General features: G+C 42.0%; 1 protein-coding gene across 7 annotated transcripts in view; it reads left to right on the top strand.

Moving 5' to 3' along the window:
- The window catches only part of KLHL13 (kelch like family member 13), an 80,593-nt gene that overhangs the window by 47,223 nt on the left and 8,004 nt on the right, over window positions 1–25,366 (top strand). For 6 of the 7 annotated variants that reach the window (XM_033138286.1, XM_033138288.1, XM_033138291.1 and 3 more), the window contains 5 exons: window positions 7,631–7,772; window positions 11,139–11,271; window positions 11,488–11,684; window positions 15,891–16,686; window positions 24,373–24,486. In XM_033138286.1, coding sequence (XP_032994177.1) covers window positions 7,631–7,772; window positions 11,139–11,271; window positions 11,488–11,684; window positions 15,891–16,686; window positions 24,373–24,486 — 1,382 coding nt within the window. The remainder of the gene's footprint in view (window positions 1–7,630; window positions 7,773–11,138; window positions 11,272–11,487; window positions 11,685–15,890; window positions 16,687–24,372; window positions 24,487–25,366) is intronic. The other variant, XM_033138293.1, reaches the window with a different exon arrangement.

Here is a 25,366-nt window from a genome sequence, read left to right as displayed (position 1 = left end):
TAACCTCTCTAGTAGCAGTTTGCAACCACCACCACCACCACCACCACCAAAAAACAAAAACAGTAGCCAATGTGGCACTCTCCACATCTTGTACTCCAGATCCCATCAACTCCAGGCAGTAGAGGGTGGTGGTTACATGGCTACTAACGCAAGAAGGGTATTGTGCCATAGCATACCTGGCAGCCTGGAAGAGCTCAGTGTCCATCTACTATCCAAGATGTGTGATAGGTATACCTGTCTTTCCTACAACAACCAATCCAATCCAGACGACAGCATGTCACAAGCAAAACAGACATAAAGTCTGTCAATTGCCCACACTTTTGAAAAGGGTTAACATGCCATCATTCTGCCTCCTCTGATCATGCAATCTGTGCCTTGTTCAGAAATGTACTTTCCCTTTTGCATCTACAGTATATGAATTTCTCAATTCCAGGTTGCTTTTTCTATTTTGCAGCTAGAATTGCTGGTTGTATGCTTTTACTAAATAACTGTTGTTGATGTATTTCCTTATAAAACAATTGACTGAATTTAATTGGTCTTTACAGATCAAGTGGGATTTTTTGCTGCCCATGTATAAGGAACACTGTCAATGAAATTCCTTAAATGAGACTACTTTTATTTTGTTGAGGTGAGGAAGGGGGCCTGTGAGTTCACAGTAGCGATTCTTGCACAATGCCTCCTGGTGCACTTGTGTGCCCACAGTTTACCCTTTCCTCTTTCTACTTGGCCTTTGCCAGCCTGTACCCTCTAGATCAGAGCTTTTCAAACTCTGTGTTGCGACACGTTAGTGTGTTGGCATGTTGTGTGAATGCTGCCATTGCTTCTCCTGGGGCTGGAAAGGGGTTAGTTTAACCACTGGTTTGCTAGTAAAACTGAATTACTGTGTCACGAAACGAAGCATGTCTAAAAAGGGTGTCACCAACATGAAAAGTTGGAAAGCTCTGCTCTAGAAGCTTTGGAATACAAAAATTAGCCCCAGCCCCAGTTAGAACAGCTGTGCTAGTCTAGGGCTGATGCTGTTCTACATAGATAGCTATAGACTTGTGATAAGATGAATGTGTTTAGTGTGCTGCACCCGTAATTACAGTAAGTCTTGACTACATTGCAGTAGCTTGTGATCATAAAAATTGTTCTAATAATACTTGAAATTTGATTCTTCAACCTGCTTCCTAGTTGGTTTTTCAAAAATGAGGGAACTGTTCAGCATGCTAGTCTCTCTGCCCCCACAGCTTCTGGATCTGCTGTAGAAGAGACATTCGTGGGCAGATAGATAATCTGTTACGCATCACTGACTCCAGAACAAGTTATGTACAACAAAGCAAATAAATGTCCAAATGCTTAATTTGTGCATGTTTTCAGAATTCATTAAAAAAGAGAATCCATTGCATAATGAAAATGTGAGTTAGAACATCTGGGTGGCTTTGCAGCTAGAATTTATTGATTATTTGTTTCTGGGCCTAATTCAAGGTACCCACATTAGTGTTTAAAGCACTAAATTACTTGGGCTCCAAATATCTGAAAGACCTCCTCCTCTACAGGGCCTCTTATGTGATAAAATAAACAGAGGGAACCCTCTTGGAAATTCTACAAGAAGTTTGTGTATGTGTGTGATGGCCTGGGAGAGGACATTCACTATGGCAACCCCTAATTTTGTGGAATTCCCTTTGCACAAAGGTGTCTGGCCCCTTCATTACACAGCTTTCGTTGCAAGCCGAAGAGATGCCTTTTTATGCTTACCTATGGTGTCAGAGATCTGTATTTTAGGACCTACTCTATTCTCTTAATTGCAATCTGTTTTAATTGTTTTTGAGATTGTATTGTTGTAACCCACCCTGGATCCTCATTGTGAAAGTGGATAAGAAATGGAAGAATAAAGTATGATGAAGATGATGATAATAATGATGATGATGATGATACAACAGAACAAACAAACCTCTAAGATGAGTGGTGATTCAAACTAGAAGGTACAAATCACAGATTTTAAAAATTATTTCGATATGAAATTATTTGGGCCAGAAAAGGTTGTTGTCCTTTTTCCCCCGTCATACCTTGTGTTACGTTTGCTTCACGTTGCAGCTTTTCAGGTTACGAACGCGGCAAACCCAGAAGTGTTTACTTCCAGGTTCACTGCAAGCGCAGAAGCGATATGCACGCTTCATGCATGTGCAGAAGTACTCTTATCATGCTTTGCGCATGCGCAGTACTGGCGCTCTACTTATGGACTTTTCGGGGTGCAAACGGCACCCCGAAATGGATCGTGTTCATAAGTAGAGGTACCACTGTATTGCCTTGGTGAATTAAAATAGCTCCTTTCCTCTCCCACTTCATCAAGCAGCATTGGCTTTTAATTTTAAATGACTATTTGACACTTCTCTCCCCAAACCATTAGTACAAGTCTTCATGGCATGTGATAGTGGGGGCTGTAGTCCATGATCGTATGTACCATAATAAATTTAATGGACTTTAAGGTGCCCAATAATTTTGCTTTGCTTCAAAAGTCTTACAGTGCACCTACTCTGGACATTAAATTCTGTCACTTTTTTATTTCACATCACAACTGAGTCAACCATCATCTGAAGTCAGTATGATTCAAAAAGTACTGAGCTTGAGTCTTGGAGGGTGAGGTGTGCATCAACTAGGAATTTTGCAGGAATCCAGTCTTTGCAAATTCTTACACAAAACATCCTGATCTGGATCAGGCTAATCTAGGGATCAGAAGACAGCTCTGCACTACATTCAATGCTGCAGCATAATTCTCAGCCTTTTAAATATACCAAGCATGCATTTAAATACTACCTCTAAGAGAGAATACATCTTTTAAATGTGTATTAAAATATTTATTTGAGGAGGATTTTTCTCTTTAAAATCCACAGGTTATTCTACCACGCTGCCTCTGTACTCCTTGTCCAAAAGTGTAGGCGACATGTTTCTTTCTTGTGGTTTTTACATAGCTGAGGCATGCATCCTCAAATTTAGGCACCGAACCTGTTTGTCTAATTTGCATTTAAGACTGAGCCACCCAAGTCCTACTTAGCTCTCTGTTCAGGGATCATGGTTTTACTATCAAAGATTGTGGGGGGATGGGGTTTTTAAATAGGTATATAACTTGAATAATTCTGTGAAAAGTAGTTTCTTTCCTTTTGTCACTAAGTGTTACCACAAACTGAACTCCAGTCTTCTCTGCTTATTGTTCGAGCTTTTCATGTTCATGAGATAGGGAAAAGCCAGGGCTGTATAGGAATGGTGTCCAATAGGGAACCACCTCTACTTTAAACCCTAACAGGATAAGAGAGCATCAAATGTTAAAAACTATGATTGCCCAACTTGCCTATCAGAAGGTCGGCGGTTCGAATCCCTGCAATGGGGTGAGCTCCTGTTGCTCGGTCCCTGCTCCTGCCCAGCTAGCAGTTCGAAAGCACATCAAAAGTGCAAGTAGATATATAGTTACCACTCTGGCGGGAAGGTAAACGGCGTTTCCGTGCGCTGCTCTGGTTCACCAGAAGCGGCTTAGTCATGCTGGCCACATGACCCAGAAGCTGTACGCCAGCTCCCTCAGCCAGTAAAGCGAGATGAGCGCCGCAACCCCAGAGTCATCCGCGACTGGACCTAACGGTCAGGGGTCCCTTTACCTTTATGATTGCCCAATGAGATAGAGAGAAAAAGGTGTCCCTGCACTTCCATATGACCAAGGGGGGCCTTAAACTTCGCCTTCTTAACAATAGTCTTCCATACATGTGATGAAATGAGGGGTGTATCAAAAGTAGTTGGTGATATGGCATGTTCAGGGTATGAATGTGTGTTGGGTTTTTTTCGTATTTAAAAAAATACAGATCGGGGTGCATGCATTCCCTGCCCAACTAGACTGTTGGGGCCTAGCAGACTTCTTCCCACCTCATTGCGTATTCGAAACAAAATAGGAAACAAAATAGGAAATTATTTCCAGTAGCACCTTAGAGACCAACTGAGTTTGTTCTTGGTATGAGCTTTCGTGTGCATGCACACTTCTTCAGATACACTGAAACAGAAGTCAGAATACACTGAAACAGATACACTGAAACAGAAGACTTCTGTTTCAGTGTATCTGAAGAAGTGTGCATGCATACGAAAGCTCATACCAAGAACAAACTCAGTTGGTCTCTAAGGTGCTACTGGAAAGAATTTCCTATTTTGTTTCCTATTTTGTTTCGACTATGGCAGACCAACACGGCTACCCACCTGTAACTCATTGCATATTGTTCATCTGCAGCTGTTGTGAATTGTCCTAGCTACACATCTTTATAGTACCTTTGCATTTTGAAGACTTTTATGTTGATTAAAAATCCAACTGGCTGCTCCCTCCCCTCCCCCCTCCCCCATTTTAATGTAATGGCATCTATTGATCAAAGCAGTGGAATTAATTAGAAAGTGAATGAGCGTCCCTCTTTTTTGGAATTCCTAGTTCTGATATAATATGCACACTAGGAAACACTGATAAATATTTTTTACAATCATCATTTACCTAATGAATTGTAATACTTGTCATGCCAGCATTAATGAGCACAAATAAAATGCATTTGTTAACAGTACCTAATTTGCACCTCAGAAAACATGCTAATAAACCCACAGAAAGTGCATGCAAAGTTGACCTAACTGGATAGCCTAGGTGGAGGGAAATGACTTTTTTTTTTTTAAGAATTCTAATTCTTTAATTTGTGGCCATTGCGGTATGAGTTGCTGGTAATTAAGCACCTGCTGGTTAGTTTTATTTGTCCTGATAACTTGCAACTGATGCATGAAGTGGAAGGTGTGTTTCAGTTTTGGAATGTAAAAAATAAAATCTGAATGCCTACCTCGCAGTTGGAACGGTATTTTACTGATGATGATAAATTATTATGAAGAGAGAAAATTCTCTACCACTGGCTTTGGTCTAAGATTTTGGAGGCACTGCTTTTTCTCCAAGGGAAGAAATCATATGTCTATATACTAACAGTATTTTTTACACACACATACACAGACAGGCAATGAGGTTATTTCCATCATATAAGGTTCACAGCCTTATGTAAGGATGCTCCCAATACCCTGCAAGAGAGATTTCTTCCTCTGCTCCATGCACTTCTGTTGAAGTGCCTGTTCTGATGTTGCTCTCCTCCTACCTCCTTTTTTGTGCCATGTACCAATCATGCTTCATCCACAGCTTGATAAATTGGAGGTGGTTCTGATATGCTAAGCTTGACTTGGCAGATTGAAGCCTTTTCATCGCTGTAGAGAGAAAAGTTCCACACATGGGTAGACTCAGAATGTGAGAGCTGGCTCCTCTTGGCAAGTAGAATTTGTCTTGGTGGCTTCCTGGCATTTTTATCCATGTTATTAAAATCCCTCTTTATTTTCCAGTTTTTGAAATTGTGTTGTCGGAATGGCTGAAATGGGGCACAGGGGGCTGCTTCCTCTGAAGCTGCCTTTTAAGTCCGAGATATCATTTTGGATTAGTGGGCCTGCCAACTATCCACAATTCTAGGCTAGTTCAGGTTCTGAGGGTTTCTGTGTTTAAGGTTCCTCCTGGTAGAACTGGCAATTCAGTGTCAGAAAAACTTTATTTTGAAGGTGCTCCCACACATCAGGGATTCCCTGCACACAGGAAGTTAGGATCATGAGGAGAAGGTTAGTACTACAGCTTCCTTTTTCCAGACCATGCTAGTCTTCCAGTGATGTGGGGTGGAAACTTTTTTCCAGTGCTTTTATTTTCCTTCGGGTGGGGGTGGGGATTCCCATTTAATTAGTAACATGAATAGGTGGTAATTGCAACAACATTAGGCAAACACGCCACAGATTTCAAAGTTTTTATTTTTGATTACCAAATACATGTAAAATAGACATATTGCTCTCGAGGGCATCAGAAATATTTCCAGAGCAAACTGGAAAAAAACCCAGTGCAAATTACTCTTAATTTGCTGAGGAATTTTCTTGCAGGATTTCTAGAATCAATGTTCTAGAAATTGAACATCACTGCTGAAAGGCTACAGTTCAACCAAAGATGCATCACATATGACTGCTGGTTGGGTGTTCAGCACCTAATTGAGTCACTGCTGGGGTCTTCTATCAAAAACATGTTTCTGTCTATGAATCATTACCTATGAAGTTATTTTGTTGAGACTGTGTTAAATTTAGCAAGGTAAGCTAGTTGCTCCCATTCTTCCCCCGCCTCCAGTCTTAAGTTCTTGTGCAAACAGTTTTTAATATGGATATAACTTTTTCTATCTGATATTGTCTACTTGCTGCTTCTATGAAAGGCAAAACTGGAGTAGCTTAATAATGTACAGGGAGGTTATGGACTTTGAAGGTATTTTTAATAGGAATTGTTCTCAGCCAGTATGTTAATGCCTGCTTTCTTATACTTGTCACACTTATTTCCTGGCATGGAATACAGGGAAGGAGGCAAATCCTTAGATTAGGGTTGTGTAAATGTTTTATGCAATTAATCAAAATGTGACTAGAGATTTTCCACCCAGGTTGCTTCTGAATTGTTAATTGCAATTAACAGAATTGTGTGCTAAAAGAAGCACCACTTTCCATGTGTCCCCATGTACAGATAAATGATGGACTTGCTAAATACAGTCTGCATTTCTGTAGTGTGCGTTCTATGTATTTCACACCCACATTTTGAACCTGTGTTCACTGTTTGGTCCAAGTTACTTGTTTAATATTTCTTATGGTTGATCCCTCTCTGAACTATCCATGGTTTTGACTAACCCCTGAAAAATTCTCATGTTTCAGAAAAGGCTTTAAATAGATGTGGTCTCCCTGACTCAAAGCAAGAAATGAATGTTCACAAGAATTCCATGAAAATGTTAATATACAAATTGATATATGAATTGGAATTATTCAGTGCTGGTACAAAAATGATTAGTTTAAAATTCACTTGCATCTTTGGGCAGTTAAAGTAGTTTCGGAAACTGATTTGGAGGCCAATGTTTTTATCTGCATATTGACAGTCTTCAGATAACTCTCAGTAAGAATAGCAGTTGTGCTTCAGACATGTTATGAAACTACCCTATATAAGGGGATGCCAATGTGCATGGTTTTCCACTTGGGCAGTAATGGTTGCACAGGTTATGGAGAGCTTTCTTCCTCCTAAAGCCCCATGGTCTACCTTCCAACAGTAAATAAACTCTCTTTAGACACCTCCTAAGTACACAAAGGGTGTATTTTTGTTAAAGAAAGGTTGCCAGAGCTTGATGCAGTTGCAGCTTTTAATGTCTTGGCAGTGATTCAGTAATTTTAGACTCTGGACTTAATGGTTTTATGAGGTTCTTCCCCAGAAATTTAGATGGCAGTATGTAATCTCTTACTTCAGGGTTGGTAAGCCAATCTTGCTGCGTTTTGAGGGCTCTCCTACTCATTCTGCTGAGCATAGTCCTGGACTTGTACCCCACGAGTCCTACTCTGCCAGCACCACCACGGCTGGCAACAAAACCTAGCGTGAAAACTAAAAAAAGTCATGACATATTTGAACACTTAACATTAGTCTAGCAGGAATCTGATCCAGTTCTCATTTTAGATCCTCCCACAAGTCTCTGGCTCGACATGCCATTCATGTGGCAGAATGAAAAGCAGGTTTTGGATTAAGGTTGCTTCCTTCTGCTCTGCATTTTAGATCTCTGGTTGAAGAGGAAGACCCTCACATGAAAGTATCTATTGGGAGCAGCGATATGGGTGTGTCTGCCCATCTACAATCATCAAAGGCAGGAACCACAAGATTTTTCACCAGCAACACTCATAGTTCTGTGGTACTCCAGGTAAGTTGACACCATGATCTGAACAGCCATATCATCCTTTTGAGAATTCCTTTTATTTCATGGGTGCTTCTCTGACAAGTTCTCATTGAGGTTGAATCCCTTATCTCTCTGTTGGTGTGCTTTGCCAGTGCCATTGCAGCCGTTTGTAATTAAGTACATAGTTGTACATTTGTTGCATTTATGTAACACTAATAAAATTATAATAATTATTATTTGTTATACCCAAGATGATACTTAAAAGTACTAAAAACAAACAAATAGTATTAAATACGAAAGAAGTGAGTTCCTCACCAACCCATGGTCTGCTTGGGAGCTTGAAGGTATGTGCTCCTAACCAGGGCTTCTCCTCTTCTGCCTTCCTACAGGGCATACAAATCTTAAGTAGCCACATGGAAGCAGGGAGGTGCCAACTCCCGCCCCAGCAGTTCTCTCAGACTCTAATGATGGTCTCTATAGTAGCTGATGATATATGCTTCTCCTCTTCTGCCTTCCTCAGGGCACATGAGTCCCTGTTAATTGTTAGCTTCTGAAATTTCTTCTCTCCCTCTTCTGCCAATTAAACATTCTGATCAGATTAGCAGCAGCAGCAGCAGCAAGAAACCTGACCTTTTGCTATAATTAAAGGAGACAACAGTGTGCGTTTGACATTGTGCGAGCAGAGAGAACCATTTGCCCAAGAATCACACATGGATGCCTTCCAGGGAATCTGCCAGGGGAAGCGGTCTCTCAGTGTTAATATTTTGCTCCTCCTACGTTTTTGTTCCCTTGGCTCAGAGCATGTTTCGATGGGCAATTCAATTTCATTATCCATCAGTGCATGGTGCTGGAGTCCAGACACATCCTGTGACCATGGTTATAGTAACCATCTGCTGCTGTTACTGTGTGGTCTTTGACTTGCATTTCAAATCACTGTGAAATGAGGCTAAATCGCACACCTTGGATAGGTCGCATTGCCCTCCAATTGATTGCATGGAGGAGGAGAGATAGTATTGGGATGAAAATATGCCTGTGTTCTGGGAACTTGCTCCAGCTGAATGTTCACATTGTGCTCTGCTGATTTTTGTATTAGAAATGGAATGTTGCAGGGATAGCCAAAAGCTTTTGTGAGGCATGTGTGGTTCTCAGACAGTCTAAAACAGAATGAAAATAATTTATTTATTTTATTGAATTGGTATACCACTGTTCATCCAAAGATTGTATTTGGTTGTATTTGTAAAAATACAAATGAGAATGCAGAATACATAATAAAACAAAAAAACAAACCAATAACCCCTCCTACCACAATAATCCCTTACTAGATTGCATACTAGATTGGGGCTGAATAAGACTCTTCCTCCTACCTTTATCATCTCCCTCACATAGAGGCCCTAGAGGAAATGATGGTGGTTTGGGGCAGTTCAAGGAACTGCAGAAGGAGCTCCTAGTGTGTAGGAGAAATTGGCAGGTATGGGGGGGAGAAAGAGTATGGAATAGCAGTGCCAGCATCTAGCATTTATATAGCACTTCAGAGCACTCAAAATACTTCATGTGCATCTCTTGGTAATCATTAATGGCAGCCTAGTGGGTGGGTTTGCATTATTATTTCCCTCATATTGAAGATAGGTAAGATGAAGCTAAGAGAGAATGACTTGCTTAAGTCTTTTCTAGTGAGTTCATGGTGAAAGTGAGTTTTAGACCAGGGGTTTCCTGTTCATAGCTTGGATTTGTAACACACTTACCACCAGAACTAGAAGCTGTCTCTCTTGTCCAACCTTGGATTATCATAAGTGTTGGACCTGTAGAGTGGACTTGGAGAGTTTGTGCTCTGTGTAAGCATGTCTGCATTCTGGCAACATGCTCCAACCTGAATCCTTTTCTTAGTGGGGAATAATTCTGCAGCATCTTCAATTTTAAGGGACGCAGGTGGTGCTGTGGGTTAAACCACAGAGCCTAGGGCTTGCCGATCAGAAGGTCAGCAGTTCGAATCCCCGCAACGGGGAGAGCTCCAATTGCTCAGTCCCTGCTCCTGCCAACCTAGCAGTTCGAAAGCATGTCAAAGTGCAAGTAGATAAACAGGTACCGCTCCGGTGGGAAGGTAAACGGTGTTTCTGTGCACTGCTCTGGTTCGCCAGAAGCGGCTTAGTCATGCTGGCCACATGACCCGGAAGTTGTATGCTGGCTCCCTCGGCCAATAAAGCGAGAGGAGCGCCGCAACCCCAGAGTCGTCCCTTTACCTTTATCTTCAATTTTACTTTGCAACTAGCAAAACCATCCCCCCACCCCAGTCTCCTTCAAATCAACAGCTTTTGAGTGATTATTTTGGTTATACTGAGCAAAAGCTAATTCTAAGGGACTGAGTACCAGGGACATTCCTTCGGGTTGCAGTGATTATCAAATAGTGTGGGGGCAAGAGAGACTTCCAGAGGAAATATAGCTAACTAGTGATTGATCGGCAGAGATAATTATGTGGTGAGTGATGATAGCCAAGACATAAATCTTGGTTGTGATGCCTTCCCTTTCGAGAGAGGAAAATAAGGGATTAACTTCACATTTACTGAAGAAAGCTGTTCGTCACAATGGAGACAAGAGGTTTTCGGATGTGGGGAATATCTTAGAGTGAGGAACTGCCAGACACCACATAATAGCCCTCAAGGCTAGCCCTCAGGGCATCAGGTCAGCGAAACCTCACTTTCAACTACTTCTGTGTTTGTGTGGAAAGGAAAATGAATGGACTTGAGATCTCTAGGGTTGAAGATTGGGAAAAAGCCACCTAGCAGATTGAGGAACAGCTGGATATTACCCTGGAATACAGCTGGATACCATCCTGAACACACACACACACACACACACACACACACGACAGACTGAGAATTGGAAGTTCTATTTATTTCTTTATCTGTTCTCTCTCTCTCTCTCTCTCTCTCTCATGAACTTTATTTCTTGTGCTTTCTTTTTCTCCTATCCACCTTACTTTTGCTTATGCTTGACTTTCCTTTTTGAGGTCCTCTACTCTGGGTATTGCACAGGAAGGTAATGGATAGAAGGTGAAAGAACACGTGTGAGAGTCAGGGAAGGGAAGGTCTCCCAGGGTGGGAGGCTGGGAGAAGAAAGGGAAGCATCTAGGTGAGAACTGGGGAGGGTTCATCCCCTTTTCATGTGAGACGGGGTAAAGATCTACCCCTAATAGAGGACTTGGTATTTTGTTCTTTTTTTGTTGATTTTCTAAATATTTAGATTAATTTTTTTATCATATCGTACGCTGAAAAGTTTCAATAAAAATAGATTAAAGTAAAAAAGAAAATTGTGGAGTGGCTTTTCTATTTTGCAGCCCAGAGAGCTTGTCATTGCAGCTGGGTGGAGCTGTTGATGCCATATTTTCTCTTGTAGGGTTTTGACCAGCTGCGAATAGAAGGTTTGCTTTGTGATGTGACACTTGTGCCAGGCGATGGTGACGAAGTGTTTCCTGTTCATAGGGCAATGATGGCATCTTCTAGTGATTACTTCAAGGCCATGTTCACAGGTACAGTGGATAGCAGTGATAAGGGGTGCATTCTGCATTTTTTTAAAAAAGTTCTGCCACGTAAGAGTGTGTTTGGCATGAATTAATCTTCTGGTGTGTGTTTATCCTGTCCAGCTAATGGTTAATGTGTGAAGTGGCTTTGTCTCTGGAACAAGAGATTTTATAGGGGAAGTTCTTTCAAGCTTTAACTATATCTTATCTAAATTTTGTCCTCAGGTGGGATGAAAGAACAAGACTTAATGTGCATTAAGCTCCATGGCGTGAACAAAATAGGTTTAAAGAAGATCATTGATTTTATTTATACTGCAAAACTTTCTCTCAACATGGACAATCTTCAGGATACTCTAGAAGCTGCCAGCTTTTTACAGATATTGCCCGTGTTGGACTTCTGTAAAGTTTTTCTTATATCTGGGGTAAGACATCTTAGGTTATTGCTCGGTTTGCCTCTTTTTTATTTTCTCTGTTAAAATCACAGTAAGTTTGTCATCCTGAAAGATTGATATAGTTGGGACCAATGCAGGAAATTCAGTAGTTCTATAGCACCCCTGATACTGTAGGTGACCTTCCAGCCTTGATTTAAAAACTTACAGCAAATGAGAGTTCACCACCTTTCAAGCTAGGTACTCTTGAGAAACAAAAACCTATAACCTGCCGCTTAAACTAAAGCACAATTCCATTGGGTAATGATTCTCCTTTCATAGAGAGATGGATGAGAGCAGGTTTTCCATGAGTATCGTGTGAAACGTATTGATGCCCAATAATTTGCCTCATGCCTTTATCATTGAGGATGCCAACCCTTGGGGCTTTGCTGTATTGTTGGGCCGGCTGAATGTTTAAGGCATTTGTCAGGATTTCTGCAATGCTCGGAGGTTCTCAGCTGAGAGAGATCTGAAAGTCCAGGTTGTGAAATGTCCTCTTGTGCCAAGGCAGGCATTTTCAATGTCTGGAACAGCTGAGGTTTGTCACACTGAGAGGTGCTATGCAGGTTTGGTGTGTCCTGTTGTTTGGGTGAGAGCATCTTGCACTTATGTAAGATCCTTTGTCTCTGATTTAGTTGCACATGGGCCTAGAGTCCTCATTGCTATTAAATGAGTTGTGCTTAAAAAGCCAGTGACTTCTGTGCCATTTTGCATATTGCTTGCAGAGTGCCCTGGGAGATGGGTGTGTGTGTGGAATGGCATTGACTTAATGTGCAACTATAAAAAAATGGCACTCATGGATTTTTAAGACATGCGTCTCAGAATCAATGTGAGAGAAATTAGGCTGTTTCAAATGGCCCAAAGGCTGTATAAGGAGAAAAAGGATTGTGAAGCACTTTGCGTGCTGAGGGTTCTACGGTCTTCTGTTAGGAGTTGTGTAATCCTAGATCCTGCATTGTATCCAGTTCTAGTTCTACTCAGAGTAGACTTACTCAATCTAATGGACACAACTAACTTAGGTTACCGAGACTGAGTAGAACTTAAGTCCTCAAATTTCCAATTAGAGGCCAGTCACTTAGGATTCCAATTCTGAAGTCAGTCTGGAATCTCAGATGAAGAAAACGAAATATAAATTCTGGTCACCTGGACAGTGGGGTCCAGAGGACAGCCAAGAGGCAAAGAACAATCCACACATTTTATCCCTGGGTTTAGCTGTGAGGATACAGGATTATCTGTGTGTTGGTTACGCTTGCAAGCCCATTAACTGCTGGCATCTCCTAAATCCTCTGCCTTTTTCATTTCTGTTACTGCCACTTCAATTTCTTTCTCACAGTTTGCCAACTGCAGCTCTGTTTATATGGGACTGCTGTCATCAGCTATCCTATCTCTCTAGCTTTTCATTTTAGCTGCTTTCACTGTATCTGACGCTCTTTGCCACCCTTCCCTGTGTGTCTAAGCTCTGCAGCAGAGAGGATTCTGCCACATTACAGGAAAAAACTATATTCAATTTTCCTCCCCCCCCCCCGCTAGTTCTTCAGTAATAACAGAACGAAGGCCCTAAAGTTGCAAAAGCCTGCAGCCCCCTCCCAAACAGTATTTGGACCCATGGGTAGGGGAATTCTGTGATTACTCTCTCTGTGGCCTTCTAGGCTTCTTGGCAATAGGGATGGGAGGACTTTGCATCTGTCCTTGGACTCAAAGCACATGCTGGAGTTTTCACCTATTTTTCACCTTTGCTGGTTGGCCTGCCTGCATCTGTAGAAATCTCCAGGAGAGTGAAAACTTTGTGTCCTCTGGCTGGCAGACTTGACAGTAGTAGCAGTAGTAGTAAGGCTTTGGGGAGAAGAGTAAGGGGTACAGAGACATGGGTGGAGGACGTAGGATGCAGCAACCTGTAGCAGAGCAAAGAGTGCAGAGATGCCTATGGGTAGAAGTAGCCTGGGGTGCAGAAAAGAGAACTCTGTGTTTGAAGAGATGCTCAGAAGGAGAGCTAACAAAGATGGAGGCACAGCTGTGCATAGTGTTCAGTGGGATGCAGAGAGAGGGGAAAGTTAATGGAGAATAAGTTTAACAGGAGGTGTTAACATGCCATACTTAGTGGCTTAGTGCCCACCTGAGTGACTCAGAATGGCTTTCAGTGATGTGGATGGTGCCCTCCTGTCCTTTGCTGGGTTTTTGTTTGGGGTGTTGTGATCAGTTCTAGCAGTGCTGAACTGCTCCATCATCCTCTCATGGAATAATTACTTATCTGTTCAGCTCATGTTTTTCTGTATAAAGCAGTGGTATGAAACATCATTTAACCAGCTCTTGGGATGTTAAAATCCCTTTAAAAACGATTGTCCTCCAAACAGCCAAACATGAAAGGTCACTCATCCTCTTCTTAGTTTTAAAAGCAGGCTGCTGAGGTTGAGTGCCTTCCCCCGGCCCCACATGCAGCCACTTACTGTGTGGTGCTGAATTCTGCAAATATAATTCTGCCTGAAGTGCTGGACATGAACTGGTTTGTGAGATGTTGGTTATATTCATGTCCAGCATTCAAATGCCTTGCTTGGCGTTCTTGTTAAAACTTTAAAGTGTACTCTGATAATTTGATGGTATTTCTCAAGCTGCACTATATGATTGCGGTTTCGCCTTCTGTCCAGTGCAGTTAGACTATTACAGCTGCATAAGTAATTACTTGTAATAAAGTTGTATGGAAATTGAAGACTTCTTAAGCATGCATGTTTTGGATTTTGGCTCAGTCCCAAGAGCTTCCTAGAAGAAACATGAAGCCATGTAGCAAGCTAATCTAATAAGATAATTCAAATAATTAAGGAGAACCCAATCAGTTATACTTTTGTTTTGTGGGCCTCGTGAGCAATGACCAATAGTAATATAAAATAAAATAAAAACTGAATAAGTGTGCATGCACACAAAAGCTCATACCAAGAACAAACTTAGTTGGTCTCTAAGGTGCTACTGGAAGGAATTTTTTATTTTATTTTGTTTTGACTATGGCAGACCAACACGGCTACCTACCTGTAACTGGAACAATAGTAATATAGTAATTTACTGGGAATCTGTCAGTTGGGAATGAGAAAGCTAATAGCATGCTGTAATGCAGGAATATAGTCGAATAAAATTCACCATGCCATAACATATTTCCTTGGGCTCAGAGAAGTGGTTCCTAAGCATATTGGATTTTAAGAAAACAACAAAATTAAATTTCTTGCACTCAAGAGAGTTGCAACTCATAGAAGCAGGGGATGGAGGAAGAAAAAAATTGGAGGAGAGCCAGTTCTTCAGTGCCAGTTATAGGTTTTAGAGGGGTAGCTGGGCCATCAGTCCCAGAACCAGAAGGATCCCTGATCCCAACAGCTGAAGAGCTGCCAGGTAGGGTGGCTTCCTGCAGCAGGAAGGAGTAAGTGTGAGGTGTGAGCTGTGGAGCATGTGTGGCCTTACTGACTTTATTTATTTATAAAACTATAGACCACCCTCTCATATAAAACATCAAGGCAGTGTATAACAAAAGTAAAATAGAACTTAAATGCATTTTTTAAAAAATAAAATAAAATACAAAGCAATAAAAAATGACTGGCTCATCTTGAAGGCTCTTAAGACTGTCATGGCTGCAGCCCCAGGAACCAAATGCAGGACTTTGTCCTGGGAGGGCAGAAGAGGAATCACAGAATTGTAGAGTTGGAAAGTACCCTGAGGGTCATCTATTTCTACCCCCTGCAATACAGAAATCCTGCCTACAGCTGTCCCTGGCTGGGCTCGAACCACTAACCTTCTCGTTCAGCCAGACATGCTGACCCATTGTGCCACAGGGGGCTCCTGACAGAGGAAGATCCTTGGTTCAATCCCTGGCATCTCCAGGTACAGCAGGAAAAGACTTGTTTCAGAAACCCTGGAGAGCTGCTGTTAGTGTAGACAGCAGTGAACTGGATGGGCCAATGGCGTGGCTTGGCATAAGGCAACCTCCCATCTTCGCACAATGATGTCTATTTATACTTTATGTGGACAGTCTCTGCACATCTCTCCACAGTCTAGCTGGGTCCACACTTGCACACACCAGTCCAAAGAAATGTACAGTTTGTGTAAAACACACTGAGTGTGGTGGTGTGTCTACATTAGCAACCCTTGTGTTACTGTAATGTGCAAGTGAACATAAAGCCAGAGCTTAAAATGGAGGAAGTGACTTTTCTCTTCCTATCATAGGTTTCCTTAGAGAACTGTGTTGAAGTGGGGCGGATTGCCAACACGTACAACCTCACAGAAGTGGATAAATATGTGAACAACTTCATCCTCAAAAACTTCCCAGCACTGTTAAGTACTGGTGAATTTGTGAAACTCCCCTTTGAGCGCCTTGCCTTTGTCCTTTCAAGTAATAGCCTTAAGCATTGCACAGAGCTGGAGCTTTTCAAGGCTGCCTGCCGCTGGCTGCGGTATGAGGAGCCGCGGATGGAATGCGCAGCAAAACTCATGAAGAACATCCGGTTCCCTTTGATGACTCCGCAGGATCTTATCAACTATGTCCAAACGGTGGATTTCATGAGGACTGACAACACTTGTGTCAACTTGCTCTTGGAAGCCAGCAATTACCAAATGATGCCCTACATGCAGCCAGTGATGCAGTCGGAAAGGACGGCCATCCGTTCGGACAGCACTCACCTGGTCACGCTAGGGGGAGTGCTCCGGCAGCAGCTGGTTGTCAGCAAGGAGCTGCGGATGTACGATGAAAAAGCACATGAGTGGAGGTCTCTGGCACCTATGGATGCTCCCCGCTACCAGCATGGCATCGCTGTTATTGGGAACTTTCTCTATGTTGTTGGCGGACAGAGCAATTATGACACGAAAGGAAAGACAGCGGTTGACACAGTGTTCAGGTTTGACCCTCGGTATAATAAGTGGATGCAGGTGGCTTCTTTGAACGAAAAGAGAACCTTCTTCCACCTAAGTGCCCTCAAAGGACATCTGTATGCTGTTGGTGGTCGAAACGCAGCTGGTGAATTAGGTAAGTCTTCACCTGGGTCCAAAAAATCCCCCTTTCCTGACTTGTACAGCAATAATTTTTTACTGTTGTGTGCAAATAAGAATTACTTACTTACTTACTGTATATGTATCCCACTCTTTTTCTCCAAGCAGCTCAAGATGGCAAACATGGTTGTCCCATTCCTCATTTTGCCCCCCCCCCAACCCCGTGAGCTAGGGTAGGTTAAGAAGCAGTGACTGGTACAAGATTGCCCAATGAGTTTCATGGCTCAGTGGGGGATTTGAACCCCAATCTCCCTGGTCCAGGTCCGGCCCTCTAACCACTACACCACACTGGCACCTTGTTTTTTTTTAATGTTTTTGGTTGTAATGTGTGAAGAAGTGTGTATCGGGAGATTATTATTGAATTACCAAATCCACCATGCCAAAATATAACCCATGTGTTCACCTCTGCATTCACCATCTGATTTGTAAGGACAATAAGGTGACATTGTGAAATTCTGCTTGTGGAATTGTGTTGGTTTCTATGAGACAGTGGGAGTAATTGTGCAAATTGCACAATCCTGTGGATGTCTATCCAGAAGTGAGTCCTAGTGAGTTCAGTGGCCTTACTCCCAGATGTATGAGTAAAAGATTGTAGCCCAAGGTTCCTGTTTCTGCTCACTTGGCATCTCCTTAATAAGTGCAGAATGCAGACAGCTATGTATATAATGAAATTGTGCAGGTGAAACCACCCACTTATTTTATATCACTTGATGATGTTCCTCATTTAATTTATTCTTATTCTTACTTGATATTTCCTGACATTGAGTTCTTGTCATAAACCTTGAATGTTCTATGGATTGCCAAGTAACTGCACTGATTTTCTGTAAGGAGCCAGATCCATTTGTATGAAAATCAGTGTCTGGCTGACTGTGCTTTTGATTTTTGTGGCTGAAATACTCCCCCTTCTCATTTAATTGCATCACAAGTTATTTTTCACCTTTATTGCTGCTTTCATATATATTTGCTGCAAAAAGGTGGAGAATTGGCATAATCTTTCTCTTGCTGCCATAAAAGAAATAGGCAGAAGGGACAGAGGTGCATTTTCAGTACATTACATGGCAGGAGAACAATGGATTTGGAATTCACTTTTTTAGTGCAAAAGCATAGCAAGCAAACACATGTGGAGCTGACCTCGACCTACAAGGGTGCAACTTTGAACTAATCCTATTTTATCACTTTTCATCAGTGAAAGATAATATGCCCATTGTCAGTGCTGACCTTTTGGGTTTTCACAGCTTCGAAGTCTTGAGTCCTCTTTCCAATAGAAGCTGTTCAGATGGACTCCACTTTGGATGGGAGAAGCCTTCCCCAGTTGGATGCCCTCCAGATATTTTGGACTACAGTTAGCATAAGAATATAAGAAGAGCCCTGCTGGATCAGGCTTGTGGTCCATCTAGTCTAGCATCCTGTTCTCACAGTGGCCAACCAGATGCTCATGGGGAACCAGCAAATAGGATTCAAACAGAAGAACACTTTCCTTACTTATGGTTTCCAGAAGCTGATATTCAGAAGTATTGCTGCCTCCATATACAGAGGCCAAGCTGAGCCACCATGACTAATAGCCATTTATTGCCATCTGCCCTGACCATGCTGACTGGTGCCGATGAGAGTTGTAGTCCATAACATCTGGACAGCACCAAGTTGTAGAAAGCTGATTTTGAGCACATTCTTGGAAAATAAATATATTTAGGTTCGGCCACGACTATAATCTAGGATGGTTAGATTATTTGTGGGCTATGTTGTCACTTGAGGAGTGAGTCCCCTGACTGTGGGCATGCCTTGTCCAGCTAAACTAAGCCTGAGGGTTTCAGACAAGATGTGTTAAGGGCAGCAGGTGTGTGTATCTGAAGTCCCGGGAACACTGCAGAGCATTCGTCTGTGCTGGTCGGTTGCAACATAGCTGGAGCCAATTTATTTATATACCATGTTTTCCAGAGATACCTTTGTGCTCAGAATGGTTGGCAGAAAATAATCAGTCTAGATAAAAAAAATCATAATAAATAAAAGGTATAATCTCACTACAGTGAATTCCAGATCTTTATTGTATAGCCAAAGGCCATCACTAGTCATACATAGAATAATGCAGTAGAAAGTGGAAAACCACTTAAAATATGATTAAAACAAGCTAACTGCATAGTCCGCTGTAATATTCAACGCACATCAAATATTTTTAGCTCTGTAACACACAATTCAACCATTAACAAATCATTTTAAATATAGCAAATCTCAGTGAGCATAAATAGGTTAGTTGACAATATCCAGTCCTCTCGCATCCCAAAGCTGGTAGCCTTAGTGCCTAGTAGCTCCCCTCACAAACTTTTATACCTGGACCCAAACAGCCGGAAAACATTTATGAAGGCCCCTAAGGCTGAAGAGTGCGGCAAAGCTTGTAGAAACAGCCAACCTCTGATAGTGAGCGCATGGTCTTTCTCTCCTCAACAGGGTGATCAAAGGCCTGGTTCATACACTTGCCACCTTTATTACATGGAAGAACAGACCTAGGTTCCTTTCTTCGACCGTGCACAGACTTGATGTTCTGCATTGTGGCCCAATATCTGCAGTTATTTAAAACACACACACATACAATGATAGTGGGAAGATTATGTGAACTGGGCTGATAAATGCATGGAATTTGAGTGCAGAGTCCCTTTCTTACATGCTGAAATTTGTACATAGTGGGTGGGAGGACAGTGCCAGCTCCCTCATATTAAAAAGGAATTGCCAGCTTGGTAAGGGTGTGAACTGGGGCAGTTAAATCTACTGACTCCCTAAAAGACTAACTAACTGCAGAATAGGCTTTTGTGCACATGCTTATTTCATCACATATGTGAAGCAGCTTAGTGATACATGCAGTTTGCACATGTTCAGAATGTTTCTGTGGGAATCTGTTTTACAAAGTGACCTTAAAAGTTAAAGAATGGCTTAGCAAACGGGAATTGTGTAAAATTGTCTTGCTCATCGTTGTCAAGAGGCACCTCACCACATGTGCAATTATTAGTAATTTTAATGAATAAACCACCCTTAGTTCTTACTCAAATGAAGAACTAAGTGTCATCATGTTGTGAAAACGGCAGTCTTATGCAGCCTTAAAGGATAACTTAAGATGCTGTAAGTATAGTCCATGAAAGCTTATGCCATAATTTTTTCAGCTACCCCCTCTACAAATGTGTTGTCAACCTCAACTTTGCATTCTGTCTGTCCACTAAAGGTGTTTTGCAGAAGCATGGTGACCTGATGAATGTACATACACTACGTTCTGTGTGTTACTGCTATATTTTAGGAGTCTCCCAGTCAAGAAAGTGATCAAATTTTCACTAGCTGTTGATCACTAGCTCACTTACTTTCCTATATGATTTTGTGCTTTTACATTTTGTCTTGTTTTATTATAATTCACACCGCTTTCTTGTGCTAGCTGAAAAGCGATATATAAACCCTTTAAATAAATAAATAAATAAATAAATAAATAAATAAATAAATAAATAAATAGATGATAGATAGATAGATAGATAGATAGATAGCTGTTTCAAGGGTGGGTCAGGTTTTCCCAAAGCCTGCATGAAGACTAACCCCTGCAGAGACCCCACAGTCTCCGCACTAGGTGTTCTGGTTGTATTTCTTCTGAGCTTCTATCATAGTTGGAACCATCCCTCTGTACCGGTATGGTATTGTCAGTGTGGTCTTTCTCTTTTTGGAAGGTGGCTGTAGTGCCAAGAGTTCCTGTGATAAATCCTTTGGCTGTGTATTTCTATCTGAGGGCTTGGAGCAGATTTGTATTGTAAGCATTGGCTGCACATGGTGGGTTGTGTGAAGTCACAGAAAATGGGGATGGTTGGTAAGTGGGTTTCCTGTGCAAAGGGTGTGTGTGTTTAAAACAGTCCTTGCAGAGCTACACCATCTGTGTCCTTGCAGAAAATGCACCAGCTGTGTGAACTTATCTAGGGCTTGGGTTGGAATGGAGTTGAAATTATTGCAGTCTGGTAGACCTGTGAGCACCAGATGTGCAGACGTATTCCAAGTGACTAGCAACTATTTTACCTTTTGAAAACGAAGTGGGACCGATAGAGAGAATGAGATATTTTGGATAAATGTACTCTTAGCTCCCTAGTATTTTTCCAGGGCACCGTCAGGGCAGGTTGCCCTCCTCCAAATTGTTCATTAAGTGTAGATGTCAAATTGCTATAATGCAGAGAGTCGACACACAGAGATTATAATGCCTGTGTATTTTACAGAAGCAGAGAGAACCAAAGGAGGCACAAAATGAGCCATCTTGCAATCCTTAAAAAATGAAAACCAATCCAGGACCACTAATTGCTCCACTGCTACCTATTAACAGAGGGAAGCCAGAGGAGGCTTGCTGGGTTTGGTTTTTGAACTTCAAAATCTATTTGGCATTCTTAACAATTGTGAAATAGAAGTGATCTCTGGCCAAGGGTGCTAAATATGTGATCTAGCAGGGAGGGGGAAATGAGAAATAAAGTGTTTATGTCCAAGCTAGAGTCTGAGAATAGATCTTTTCTTAAAAGGAAAAGTGGGGTTTCTATTTGAATATATTATCTGCCTTTACACATGGCTTCTAGCAAAATGTCATATTTTGTCCTATTTTTCCAGATAGCCTAGCTGAAACAAAGCTTTTAGCAGGCACTTAAAACTGTGGAACAGAAGTGCCTCCGTAATATTAATAATTAAGCACTAAAAATATGCTTCTCGCAGATGTGAAGCAAACATGTGTTCTGTGGAACATTCTATGATGCAAGCCACATAAGGTGAAGTTGTTGTCCTTTGGATGACAATGCACATCCCCTTCTCTGCTCCACTTGCAGGTTTGGTGAAGTGCATGTGCGAGTCTATATTCCTCTATATCTCCCTCCATAGAAACTTGGGAGGGGAGGAGTCACAGTGAATGACTGTGGATGATGCTTCAGATTAGCTGTAGAATAATGGTTTTGATTGTACTGTTTTAAACTACAGGTGTGTGGTTGAAAGGCCACAACCTTTTTTTTTTTCTTTTTAAAGAAATTCTCAGCATTTAGAATAGTAGCATATAAGGAAAAAGGCTTGTCTAGAACCTTTTGTCCTAATGTGCTAGTTCAGGATTTATTTATTTATGTATTCATTTTACCAGTTGGAAGCATCTGACGCCATAGAATTCTGATGCATGCTTTCTGCTATGATTTACCATGAGATGTATTTATATTTGAATGTCCTGGCCCTCACAATGGCGTGTGCAAAGGCCAATGTGATTGCGTGTGACTTGCTTTTGCAGTTTTAATTTTTGCCCTCTGTTAAGCGGATGCAACTGTGTTGAAGCTAAGGAGGTCACACACTATGCATGTGTTCATTAGTCAGAAGCAAACATAAAAGGAAGGTTTCTGTATGTCTGCATTCATGTCAGTAGCAGAAAGAATTAGAACAATAAGATAATGGTGGTTCTGAAAGGCTGTGAGTGATTGCATTTCCCATATTGAAATACCATTCAGCATTTTGAAGTAGAAACACCAAATCACAGGGTCACTTAATGCGCCTTATTGTGCGGAGGGCTGAGTCGTTCTTCCCTGAGCAAGACAAAATGGCTGGTGCTGAAGAACTGCATCATAGCTGTCTAGCACCTGCATAACCACCTGCCTTGTTCTGTACAGGATGTTCCTTATTGCTAAAACAAAACAACAACAAAAACACCCTACTCCGTTAAAGCCTCATATTAGATCTCCTCTTCGTTTTCTCCTCCCCCCACCAAAAACCTGGATGAGATTGTGCTTTTGGTAAAGTTACTGGTAATTTTTTTTTGTCAACTGCTATTTGGAATGATTGTTTGAGCATATTTTTGCAAAATTGTGGTGCCTGTTTGTGCTTCCCCCCTCCTCTTCCCAGATCCTCAGTATGGAGAGATTAAGAACCTGAGCCTTGTTTACAGGGCTCCTTATGGAAAAGGCCAGTAGTATGTTTGGAGTGCTTTGAACAGTTGAAGTGCTGTGTAGACAAGTTTTTTTTTTTTTTAGCATTTTTATATATAATGTCACCTCATATCATTTCATATCTTTAAATCATATATATCATTCAATCATATAATATATCACATCAGTCAATCATATATCACAGCATTAAATCAAATCATATTATACACTGTGCGATGGTGATCCCCCTAAGATGACCACCTGAGACCTTTCTTTGTGCTCCTCCACAAAAGGAGGGTGGCAACATGAGAAGGGGCCTTTTCTGTGGTGCGCCCCCCCACCCCAGGGAGGCTCGCCTGGTGCTTTCGTTACATATCTTTAGGTGCCAGGAAAATACATTCCTTTCCTCCCAGGCCTCTGGCTGATTAAACAATCTATGGCTTTTAAAACTTGAGGGTATTGTTTTTATTTGCTACTATGTAATGTATTTTTATATTGTATACCTCCCTGTTATCCTCTGATGAAAGGTGATATAGAAATTTAATAAATAACAATAACAACAATAATAAAATGCATTCTCTAGATTAAAAACTTAAGAATACAATCAATTTCAGCACCAAGATCCAAACCCAGCCTAAAAGGAAGAATAATACTGGCCACCAGCAATAGATAATTTAGCACATGAAAAGAGCTGACTGATATTAATGTTTAATATCAGAAGGCCTGGAATAATAGAAAGGTCTGCTTCTGGAGCTAAAAAGACACTGAAGTATGTGTTAGGGGAACACCTTTTAAAAATGCCTCACACATAATATTTTGTTTAAAGTGCTTACATGCTACCTTTCAAGGCAAAGCCCTAGCTAGATGCCTTAAAAAAGATAATTAGCTGCTTATACATAGCAGGTATAGCATGAGTTTGGCCAAACTGCGGGAGGCAGTGAAAGATAGGCGTGCTCTGGTCCATGGGGTCACGAAGAGTCGGACACGACTGAACAACAACAACAACAACATAGTAGGTATATAGCAGGACGCGGGTGGTGCTGCGGGTTAAACCACTGAGCCCTAGGGCTTGCTGAGGTTGGCAGTTCGAATCCCCGTGACGGGGTGAGCTCCCATTGCTCGGTCCCAGCTCCTGCCCACCTAGCAGTTTGAAAGCACGTCAAGTGCAAGTAGATAAATAGGTACCGCTCCGGCGGGAAGGTAAGCAGCGTTTCCGTGCGCTGCTCTGGCCACATGACCCGAAAGCTGTACGCCGGCTCCCTCGGCCAGTAATGCAAGGTGAGCGCCACAACCCCAGAGTCAGACACGACTGGACGTAATGGTCAGGGGTCCCTTTACCTTTACCTTTACATAGAAGGAACCTTGTATTTCCAAACGTTGTTATGGTACAATCTAACTGCAATGCTTCTTGTTCAAGCCCCCAGTGACCTTCCTTTTAGTCATCCACTTGTGATCTGTACTGTTGACAACCAGCATTATCCCCCCATCCCCAATACCATCCCCAATACCTCTCCCCCCTGCTCTGGTTCCACCTCCTACCTGGGCTGGTCTGATGCATAGGTCTGTGAAACATTTGTTCCAATGACAATGATTTCAGGATTTGAACAGCACTCCCCTTCCAGGTATGATTGGAGTTTAGACTGCCTTCATGCTAGATCTAAGTAGAGTGGAGGGTAATCTGGGGGGAATGGAAGGGAGAAATCATGACCCAGTGGGTTTTGTTTTGCTTTTAAAATGTCTCATTCTGCTTATTTGTTGTTGTTTCTAAATAGCCACAGTGGAGTGCTACAACCCAAGGATGAACGAATGGAGCTACGTAGCAAAAATGAACGAGCCTCACTATGGCCATGCCGGAACAGTCTATGGGGGGCTGATGTATATTTCAGGTGAGCCTTCTTATCTTCTTCTTCTTCTTCTTCTTCTTCTTCTTCTTCTTCTTCCTCTTCCTCTTCCTCTTCCTCTTCCTCCTCTTCTTCCTCTTCTTCATTTGTATACTGCCTATCATCCAACGATCTCAGGGTGGTTCACAGCATAAAAATACAAGATAAAACACATAATAAAAACAAGAACCAAAAAACCCCCAATAATCCCTCCCTCCCACAAAACATTTTAAAGCATACAGGATGTAAATCAGCCAAAGGCTTTGTTGAAGATTAATGTTTTTGCCTGGCACGTAATGGTGTATAATGAAAGTGCCAGGCGAGATTCCATGGGGAGAACACTCCACAAACGGCCTTTTATCGTGTTGGCACCCTCTGGATCTCTCGTGGAGAAGGCACACAAAGAAGGGCCTCCAACGATGATCCCAACAATGGATTGGTTCATATGGGGGGGGGGGGCGGTCTTTGGTGTATTGTGGTCCTGAGCCATTTAAGACTTTATAGGTTAAAACCAGCACTATGAATTGGACCCAGAAGCTAATTGGCAGCCAGTCCAGTCAAGCCAAGGTCAGTGTAATATGCTCAAATGGTCTTGACCCAGTGAGCAACCAGACTGCTGAATTCTGCACCAGCAGAGGTTTCCAAACTGTCCTCAGAGGCAGCCCTATGTATAACATGTTGCGGTAATCTAATCTAGAGGTTACCGGAGCATAGATGACAGTAGTTAGGCTATACCTGTCAGTAGCTGGGACACCAGCTGAAACTGATGGAAGGCACTCTGCTGAGGCAACAGTAATGGATCCAGGAGTGCCCCTGAGCTACATGCCTGCTCTTTCAGAGGGAGTGTAACCCCACCAAGAGCCTCCAACTAACAGTGGAGTCTTAT

This window comes from Lacerta agilis, chromosome Z (assembly GCF_009819535.1).
Source record: "Lacerta agilis isolate rLacAgi1 chromosome Z, rLacAgi1.pri, whole genome shotgun sequence".
Taxonomy (NCBI): Eukaryota; Metazoa; Chordata; class Lepidosauria; order Squamata; family Lacertidae; genus Lacerta; species Lacerta agilis.
This window is presented reverse-complemented; position numbering and strand designations above follow the sequence as displayed.